At 30.3% G+C, this 10,914-nt stretch overlaps 2 protein-coding genes across 2 annotated transcripts; both read right to left on the bottom strand.

The window, feature by feature from the left end:
* Positions 1 to 888: 888 nt before the first annotated feature.
* On the bottom strand, positions 889 to 2,794 carry LOC122197311 (uncharacterized). The gene is made up of 6 exons (XM_052769840.1): positions 2,648 to 2,794; positions 2,374 to 2,487; positions 1,936 to 2,265; positions 1,746 to 1,850; positions 1,217 to 1,402; positions 889 to 990 (listed from the first exon to the last, which is right to left on the bottom strand). Exons 1-6 carry the CDS (start codon positions 2,792 to 2,794, stop codon positions 889 to 891), a joined length of 984 nt encoding a protein of 327 aa, XP_052625800.1.
* A 234-nt stretch (positions 2,795 to 3,028) lies between these two features.
* LOC128132849 (uncharacterized) lies at positions 3,029 to 3,361 on the bottom strand. Its single transcript, XM_052769839.1, has one exon. It carries the CDS (start codon positions 3,359 to 3,361, stop codon positions 3,029 to 3,031), a length of 333 nt encoding a protein of 110 aa, XP_052625799.1.
* Positions 3,362 to 10,914: the final 7,553 nt, after the last annotated feature.

Raw genomic sequence — 10,914 nt, 5'->3', positions numbered from 1 at the left:
CCATAGGTAATAAAAAGGTGGCTAATTTCTCAGCGGGCGTTTTAGCGACGGATCGGTTTTTCCTTGCGACAAAGATAGCGACAGAATATCCGTAGCTAAATGTCACTCAATGCATTCCGTCGCTGTTCGATCGCAAATTTCCATGAACAGTTTTTTTTTTTTTTTTTTTCCGTAGCTAATCCCTTGCAAAATTCATATACTATTTTTTTTCCGTCGCTGATCTATCGCAAACTTTAGACATGATTTTTTTTCCATCGCTAATCTCTTGCAAAATTCATACATTAAATTTTTTTCCTTTCCGTCGCTGATCCGTCGCACACTTTAGACATGATTTTTTTTCCGTAACTAATCCCTCGCAAAATTCATGCATTAAATACTTTTTATTTTCTCACCACGAACTTGTAATATCATTTTTTTTATTATGATTCTAAAAGAAAAAAATACTACAATCATCAAATTATTATACTAAAAAACATCAAATAATAATACAACCAAACATTACAATACCAAAACTATCAAAGTTTACCAAAGTATCATTCAAAAAACATCCAAAAACAAAACTATCCAACGGTTTAACTTCAAAATAACATTTTAGCACCAAGAAATCCAAAGTATGCAAAAGAGGTACAAACACAAAATTTTAACCTTCAAAATAACATTTTAGCTGCTCTCTTCATTTCATGTCCATCCAATCATCTTCGGTTCTCATTCCTATAAAACATTATTCAAAACAATCAAAAACATCAAATACAAAAGGTTAACAAGTTATTCAAAAACATCAAATACTAATGGTTAACATCATATTACCTCTAATTTTCAATTTCCCATCATATTTTGCAAAGTTGCATACGTCTTCTCCATTGCTTCATATTTTTCATCAATTTGTTGTTATTTGGCATCTATTGCTGCAACTTTGGCATCCATTTCCTCACGCATTTGTTGATGTTTAGCTTCCATTTCTGCAGCTTTAGCATCCATTTCGCCACGCATCTCGTTTCGTACACATTAATAGACAACCTAAAGTACAATACCATGATAGGAAACTTTGTAAGTACAATGCCATGATAGGAAACTTTGTAAGTACAATGCCATGATAGGATACTTTGTAAGTACAATGCCATGACAAGAAACTTTGTAAGTACAATGCCATGATGGGAAACTTTGTAAGTACAATGGCATGATAGGAAATATTTATAAAGTACAAAATGAAACGAACCTCTTGGGATGTTATTGTACTAGATGTTCCTTCCAAAAAGCTCGTTGGATCAGACACATATCCGAATCCATATATTCTTCCTTTCTTGACTCCTCCGGAAACATCACACCATGTTTCATTATCCAAGAGGGGGTAGCAACTAGTATCATCACCAAACTTAGCCACCATAGCACTTTCAAAAGCGTCCTATTATAGCAAAAAAAAAATGAAAAAAATAGAAACATGAAATAAGGAATGGAATGGTTCATTCCATTCCATTAAATTCATAATCAAGGAATGGAATGAACCACTTCATAAGCCTCCTATTAATTAATACTCAAACCTTGCATAAATTTGATTACAACTTACAAAACATTTAATTACAACTAGGCAGAGGATCAAACATTTAGAGATAATAATTTGTTTCTTTTCTTTTGTATGTTGATTACTACTTACGAAAGATTTGTTTTCTGTCAATTAGTTGCTTTAACAAAGTCATTAACCCGAGTAGTAGGAAGTTTTGTTTCCTGAAAAAAAGAATTGAAAATACCTTAACTTTAGCTGCCTTTGGTGTAATGTACTCTTGAGTATACCGTTTAGTGTGAAACCTTGCATAAAGTTCAACTCCTGTAGGAGGGCGTTTAAGCATTGCTTGCTACAAAATCCATTAGTAAACAATTAAAAACAAAACAAAACTCAACAGTCTAAGTGGAAACTAAGGTGAGATGCAAACATCTTACCATTCTTTTCTTATGTTGACGAATAGATATAGACCCCCCGGTATGTTTGGAAACAGAGCCATGTTCTAATTTATTTCTGTTATTTTTCCATGATTGTGATAAACGTTTCCATTTGGATGTGGTCCAGACTTCATTGATCATTTTTTCCCAATACTCCTTTTTTATCCAATTTGGGTGATAGTCCTTTAGCAAATTTAAATCACCTTCTAGTGAGGCATTCACATTTGCAGCTTTGGCAAGTTTTACAGATTCTTCACGTGCTCTTCGCATTACGTCAGGAAATCGTTTCTTCATACAGTCTTCCCATACCTTGCGAGCAAGAACATCAGTCTATTCGGGCCAAACATACAAACCCTACATGTAGATCACGCATACAATTATCTTTTTCATTTTACACCAATTTTTACTTTGATAAATCATAAAATAATAAGTACAAACCTTGAAGTGTTCCCACATTGCATCACGATGTTCTTTGTCAACCTTCTTCCATGAGGTCCATGGGCCGTCAAACATCGTCTTCATTATACATGTGATGGCTCTGATCACTAAAATCTGATCCGTAAATCTTGCAAAAATTAAATAATTAAAAAATTAGCATTAGTATTATCATTAACAAGTAAATTCATTTTCATAAACAATTGTAAAATTAACATTAGTACTCCTTTTCAGAATCGATTTCAATGAACTTCCTTTTTCATGGGTTACTTGGAACTTGTTCCAAGATGTTTGATCCTCTAACTAAAAAAGAAGGTTGAATTTCTGCATTATTGTGTGATTGAGATGCATTTCTATCTCCAGCATCACGACCACCAATGTGACTACCACATCGACCACCACCACGAGCTCCTCGTGGCGCCATTAGTAAAAAAATAACCCTTAAAATCAAGAATTAATAAACTATTGGTTAGAAAAAGTGTGTATTATAATAGAAAATTATAGAAGTAAAGAAGGTAACATGCTATAATACACAAATAAATGAAATTGCAATGTATATAGAAAAAGAAAACGATCATTTTAGCTAAAAAGTTATTTATAAGGTCCATTAGGCAATATATAGTTCCAAATACATTGTTTCATTCTACATTTTTAGTAATTACTCATCATCAGAATTATCATCACATATGTTGTCTTCATCTTCAATATCATCTTCGGATGAATCATCTAAGTTATCATCAACTTCTTCATCCTCTTCTCTCTCAATGTCATTGTCATTAACTTCTTCTATTTCTCCTTCAATTACATGAGAAAGGGGTCCTTCCACCTCATTTACGCCGCTACTTGTAGAAGGTAAAGTCGCTTCACTTTCTTGAAAGAATTGGTCCTCTTCATCCTCATCATCATCTTCTTCAGTAACACATTGTCGTAGATCGTATACAACCCTTGGTTTTGTCTTGACGACAACCCACCAATCTTTCAAATCCTTCATTGCAGGATATGGTGCATAATACACTTGTTCTGCTTATGACGCTAAGATAAACGGATCTTCATTTCTTAGCCTTAATTTGTATTTAATATCAACCAAATTATGCTTTCGATCCACACGTACCCCTTCAGTAGGGTTAAACCATATACACTTGAACAATACTACGACGCAACGCCCTATGCCTTGATATTCTACTTCCAAGACCTCATCCAACAACCCATAATAGTCACACTCAGACTCATTGTAACAAGTCCCTCTTACACATACACAACTATTGTGTGTGACCCGTCCATCACCATATTTTTCAGTATGAAACTTGTAACCGTTGACAAAGTATCCTTTATATGACCTAACATGTCGTAATGGTCCTCGTGCAAGGCATTTCAAATTTTGACTGATATCATTTGATTGTTGAAAAACCTACATTGATAAATTCATTTGTTAACTAATTCACGGGGGAAGACACTTTGGTAATACAAATTTTTCTTGTTTCATTGAGTCAAAGAATCCAGGTGGAAATATTTTTTCCAACTTGCAAATGGTTTCAACAATAGTAGTTTGCAAGCGTTGTAAGTCATCTACGTGTAAAACCCTTGAACATATTACACGAAAGAATGTACACAACTCTGTAATTGAATCCCATGTTGAATTTGGCACCATACCTCTTAGAGAAATAGGCAACAATCTTTGAAGAAATACATGGCATGCGTGACTCTTGAACTTGTAAAAGCTATTATCATCTACATTAATGCACCCCCCCCCCCCAAGTTTTAGGCGTATCCGTCCAGGAATTTAAGTTTAATCAACCATTGACATATTTTAGCTACTTGTTCTTTGCTCAAATCAAACGATGCTCTCTTTTTCATCTCCTTATTTCCCTTCTTCCATGTATGCCATTGCACTCGATTGCAAATACATTTCTATATCTTTTCTTGCATTCATGTTGTCTTTGCTTTTTGGAGTATCCATCACGGTGTTGAAAAGATTTTCAAACACATTTGTCTCAATGTGCATGGGATCAAGGTTGTGTTGTATTAACAACTTCCGCCAATATGGTAGCTCCTTTTATATATATATATATATATATATATATATATATATATATATATATATATATATATATATAGTAAATTCCTTTATGGTTTGGGTAATTTCCATGCTTGGTCCATAAATTATTATTTTATAACTTGGAAAGTCGTTACTCTTTGTTTTTGTTACATGCTTGGTAAATATCTTACCAAAAAACAGTATTATTTAAATAAGGAAAATAGTGGGCTAGGTAAGGTAAGATGAGGAGGTGGGGTTGGAGGCGTGTTTATTTAAATAAATTAAAAAAATCAAGGACAAAGTAGTCTTTTTAAGTTAGAGAATGACCATATACTCATGTAGTTTATATATATATATATATATATATATATATATATATATATATATATATATATATATATATATATATATATATATATAGGGTCCGGTTCTTATGAGGATTCATTTTAAAGTGAGGACTCGTGACGACATCTTAAAAAATTGAAAAAAAAATCTAACAAAAATATAAATCATAAAATCGAGCATAGATCTATGTCCTGGAGAAAAAAATTGGAAAAAAAATTGAACCGTTAAATTGATCAATGATTAAATTTTAATTTTTTATTGTGCAAATGATCTATGATCCAACTTTTTTTTTTGAATTTATGCTCGATATTATGATTTGTATTTTTTTTAAGATTTTTTTTAAAATGTCCTTATAAGTTCACACTTTAAAATGAGACCTCACCCGATCCTATTTCTATGTGTGTGTGTGTGTGTGTGTGTGTCTATATATATATATATATATATATATATATATATATATATATATATATATATATATATATATATATATATATATATATAAAAATTCATAACTTCACATTGTGGATGCTAAAAAACAAATTATTTATTTTTTGAATTTAGTAGGTGAATTCAGATTTATAGTGTGTATCTGCATAGATTCACAATATGAATTTGACAAAAAAAAGTTTAATTTTTTTATTGAATTTGATATCATTGATAAAAAGATAAAAAGTTATTAATTTCTATCTTTATATTTTTTATTGATAAAAAATAAGCTCTAAAAGTTAAAAAATAGATTAGTTCATTGGTTTAATGGTGAATAATGATTCTCTATTGAAGATATATATATATATATATATATATATATATATATATATATATATATATATATATATATATATATATATATATATATATATATATATATATATATATATATATAATGTGAGGACTATTTTTTTGTTGAATACTCGTAAGGCTACCTTAAAAAAATGGAAAATAAAATAAAAAAAAAAATCATAAAATCGAGCATAGTACTATATTAGAGAGAAAAAAATTGGAAACTTTTTTTGAATCATTAAAATTGAATAATGGATCATTTTTATGATCTATGATTCACTTTTTATGATTCATGATTTAATTTTAATGATCTAAATTTTTTTTGTTAATATTTTTTTCACTTCAATATGGTATTATATTCGATTTTATGATTTATATATTTTTTTTAATTTTTTTTTTCAATTTTTAAGTTGTCACCGAAAGAAAAGTATTTATCGGAATCGGACCATATTCCTATTTTAATAAATGAATAAGTTTATTCTTTTCTTGACAAGTGTCATAATATTAGAAATTTTCATTAATATTATATGTCGTGTATCATGTCACATGTCAACCTATTAATTTTCCATTTTAAATTTTAAATTCTCACTCTAATTGCATTAAATTAATAATTTATTCTTTATTTCAAATTTCAAATTTTAAATTTCACACTTTACTTACATTAAATTAATAACATTATAATAATAAATATAATAAAATTAATATATATCATAAGATGTTATAATTTCTTATATTTATTTAAATCAACGATTATTATTATATATAACTAAAAAATATCTCTTAATCAATAACTTATTTAAAATAATTCATCTAAAATAATTGCTTAATAATTTTGAATTTATACTATGAAAGTTTAACTAATTTTATAACCGTGTTTATCACGGGTTATAAATTAATATATATATATATATATATATATATATATATATATATATATATATATATATATATATATGAAAAGCTGGATTTTTGTTTTATAATAAAAAGTATGTGATTAGTTTAATATTATTTAGTGTAATTAAATATTAAATAATAGTTAATGTAATAAAGTATGTTGGGGTATTCCTGTAAAAGAAAAAGACAGTTGCACGGGGATTCCATTTCCACGTACCCACACGTGCAATCAATCATCCATTTGGTATTCTCATCATTTACGCTACCCTTTTGTTAATATTTTTTTTTTCATGTATCTCCAAACTTGACCAAATCTCAATATTGACATGTTTCACATCATAAATCCATCACCATACTCTTTCAACCTCTTCCAACTTCATAAAAGAAGTAAGATCATACTAGAAAAATGTTGTCATGATATACGACCAATATGTTGTTCGATTTAGGTTATTGTTATTTTTATGTATTTCGTTTATGGATTTTAAAAGTCCATCTCATGTATGTCATTTGCTGAAAATATTATTTGACTTTCTTCGTTACGTTCGTTAAAATTTATTTAATAATATCAAGTTATATTTCTATAGTTTTGAAGTGATATTCTTTATAAATAAGTTAGTATTGTTTTACTCAGCAAAAGAAAGTTTTATATAAGTTAGATAATTTAAAACGTATGTTGATATTTTTATACTTTGTTTACTTACTAGTAAGTTCGTCAATATGTTACGATTAAAATGAATAGATAGCTTTCATTTTAGAAAATATTTCTTTCATATTCAATGTTTAAAGTCTTATGTTTTAAGGTTTATAAATTTTATATCATAAACTTTAAATATTAATTTTAGAGATGTTTTGTAATTTTTTTATAATAATACACTTCTTCAGTTCTTTGACATTAAATTTGCCCGATAGTAAGAATATGAATAGAACGGATGCAATTTCTGTCATATTTGTATGTGAAATCTTTAATAATCAAGTCTTGAATCTTATTAGAAAGTTCAAAATTTGTTATCAGATAACAATGAATGTTAACTTTATGTTATTTATTATAAGTATCATGTTTTTACTATTGATAAATTTAAAATAATAATAATAATAATAAATAAATAAATCTACTTTATATAATTTAAGGAATCGTTTAATCAATTTTTTTGCCCATTCATTTATGACCACTCCCTTTAATTACATTATCAATTGTTAGATAGGCATTTGATTAGCATGACATCGATAGGTCTAATCTTATTTGAAATTTTGGTCTTTTTATAGAGGGTGGTTGGACAAAGGCAAACCCGACAGGATAGGTTAAAGATTAATTTCAATATCATAATTGTTTCACTTATTTAATTTTTACTTCTCACATTTTGACATGTAAGTCTTAACTAGATGGAAACCATTTAACCTAAAATCCATGGATTGTAATTTATGAAATTCAAGATATCAAAAACGTTTGACCTCTATTGATAATGATTAATGACACCCTAGATATCACACCAAATATTAAAAACTCTTTAAAAAAGATTCATAGTGTAAATATACAAAACTCCAAAAATAGAAGGATGTAAAGTGTAAATCTAAAAAACTTAAAGGCAAAAAACAGAAGAATACAAAAGATAGGCCCTCGTGCAACTCTGTAACATTGGACTGTAGTACTAAATGAACATTGTTTTTGATATAGTACATGTACATCCCTCCACCATAATAATGCAAGTACTTCTTTTTTTCCTTTTAATAAATGAACCAAACATTTAGTGGCCTCTATTGTTTCGTGTAGCTAAACATTCCCCCATCTCTTCCTATTCTTTACATTAACCGACTGACACCTAAAACGTCTTTTTGTTGTCGATATAATCATCTGATTGTCGAAAAAACAAATAACGGGTCTTTGTGACAACTCCAAACAATAATACAAGGGCCCGGTGTTGATTTGTAACGGGGTTGGCTTGATTATGTCTAATTGATTAGAATTCTGATACATAACATTGATACCGATATATATACGGAAGAACTATGAAATACTATTTGTTGTGTTTCAGAAAAATTATAAATAAAAAACGATATATTGAAAGAGAATGATGTGATGTATAATTATCTTGAGATCCCATTCAATTATTGTGATTCTGGTTCCGTGCACTTGCTTCTTGGTTGCATCCCCACACCCTAATCGATTGAGTCAATAATTTATATAATGAACCCATATTCTTTTTGTTGGTTTTCTCAGTACACCCCTTAACAAAAGCACATTCGTATATGGCATTCATGTGCTTTGAATATAAAGATGTTGGTTGAAAAAAGTGTTGTACAAAGCTAAGGATTAGATGTGTTGCACGTTTGATTATTATGATTTTGAATTTGCAATAACAACTTGTTGTATCAATCAGCATATTTTGTTGTGGTTTGGAACTTTTAGGATTAAAATAGTTAGATTCTAAAAAAAAAAATTATATTTAGTTAAATGTTAAATTATCTAAAAATCATTTACTTTCAAAAACTAATTGAACAAAGAGTAAATGTTTTTTTTTATCTAAATTTTGGACATAACATAATCAAAACTGTTGCGGAGTATTAGGGTGATGGTGGGAAACCAGATTCCTTATGGATTGTGTAAGTTTACTTTCTAGACTGATATTTCCACCAGGTTACAGGAAATCCAGTCTAGAATCATCCAAAAGGACACATGTGTATTTAGGCACATAAACACAAGTCAAATCGTCATTGAGCTCTGAGTTTGTTTTTGAAGAAGAAGAGCTAAGAAGGGTTCTATCTACGACTCTAAAGAGGAATCGTATATGCACGTGGCAAATTAAGATTTAATTTTCTAAATTATCAGACAAATATCGAAATAAATGATTTAATCAATGTTTTATCAAAACTGACAAGAGTTGTCAATTTTACGATAACCACCCACTAAATTTCGAATTTTCGTAATGAAATTCGGGACCACGGCAAGGGGGCTCTGCCCCTTGGACCCGATTAGGGGTGTTGCCCCTAAGAACCTGCAAGGGGTCCCGGCCCCCTTAACTCATCGCCTTTCTATCGTACCGGATTTTAATTCGATCTAATATATCCATGTATTCCACATTTACAAAACATATAATATGGAGTACAAACGATAAGTTCTTAGCTCACATGTCAGTTCTCATTACATAAAATGTCAGGTGATACTAAAATCAGCAACAAAAACCAATTTTAAATAAATGGTTTATTTGGTGAAACTTGGCAAATCTAAAATTGGTTTTAGATTAAAACTTCCTTCATAGATGATTTTAATGAAATACATTTTATATTAATTTTTGTTCAAACAATTTTGTGTTTGACAAATCTTGGTGTATGCATGTAATATATTCACATAATATTTATTTTTGTAAAATAAAGAGTGTATGTAATTTGAAAAATGATTCAAATTTAGGTATGATAAGACAGTCATATTACAACCTCAATACAAATTTTGTAGTTAGGTAAGACCTAAGCTAAAATTTACACTTTCAATGTTTAAGCAACACTTTGGCTAGACCAAATCTTGGGAAAATGATAAGGCTAAATATGCTTGTTCGACACCAACTATTCTCTAGAACCTCATAAAGATCTTGTAATTACATAGGGATGAAACTGATCAAGGTTCTACAAAGCTCGTCCTTGTAACACCGTAAAAATTAAAACAATTTTTCACATTTGAAAACACATTTTAAATAAAACCACTCATTCATAAAATGTCATAACATCATGTTTTTAATTCACAAATGTCTCCCAAGATCAAAATACATCCAATCCCATATGTGTGTACGAATCAAGTCGGCGCCTTCCCGCGGTCATCACTAGTACCTGAAACACATAACACTGAACACTGTAAGCATAAGCTTAGTGAGTTCCCTAAAATACCACACTAATCACATAGTAGCCACTCGAGGCTGTAACTCTGTTGACCCTCTGGTCAATGTGTCTCAGTGGGGCCCTCCAGCCCTTACTCTCTGTGGGCCCTCTGGCCCTAACTCTAGGGACCCGAAAGTCCCAACTCTGTAACTCTAAATCATGCATATCACATATCACAATAAATCACAACACATAATAACATGCAATCACACTGGCATATAACTCTATAATACTCTGTCTCTTAACTCTATTACCACACTAGGTAAAGTATAGTGAGAAGACTCACCTCGGGTATCTCGGTAAATCTCTAACTCGGTAAACGCTAGCCTAGCCTCCGCCTAATCATATGAAAATAACACTCTATTTAATATAACTCTCAAGGCTAGACTATGCTCTCTTATGACACTCTCAGAAGGGTAAAAGACCATTTTACCCCTCTCGTAGCTCAAAGGCCCCGCAATAGACCATACCCTAAAAGTCAACCAAAAGTCAACTCTCCGGGTTACGCTGCGCGTACCAGATGTGTACGTTGAGCGTACCTGGCTGCACCTCAGAATCGGGGAGCGCCACCCAGTACGCGGCACGTACTAGGAATTACGCCCGACGTACTCCCCTGCTTCAGCCCT

The sequence above is a fragment of the Lactuca sativa genome, chromosome 3, assembly GCF_002870075.4.
Source record: "Lactuca sativa cultivar Salinas chromosome 3, Lsat_Salinas_v11, whole genome shotgun sequence".
NCBI classification, from domain to species: Eukaryota; Viridiplantae; Streptophyta; class Magnoliopsida; order Asterales; family Asteraceae; genus Lactuca; species Lactuca sativa.
This window is presented reverse-complemented; position numbering and strand designations above follow the sequence as displayed.

Bases quoted from the DNA above. Each gene is read 5' to 3' on its own strand.
- LOC122197311 (XM_052769840.1), bottom strand. From the start codon at position 2,794: ATGGCGCCACGAGGAGCTCGTGGTGGTGGTCGATGTGGTAGTCACATT. The intron at 2,266-2,373 runs GTTTGTACTTAT...TGGCCCGAATAG, and splicing joins CAATGTGGGAACACTTCAAG to ACTGATGTTCTTGCTCGCAA. The intron at 1,851-1,935 runs GTAAGATGTTTG...TGGATTTTGTAG, and splicing joins GTCAACATAAGAAAAGAATG to CAAGCAATGCTTAAACGCCC.
- LOC128132849 (XM_052769839.1), bottom strand. From the start codon at position 3,361: ATGAAGGATTTGAAAGATTGGTGGGTTGTCGTCAAGACAAAACCAAGG.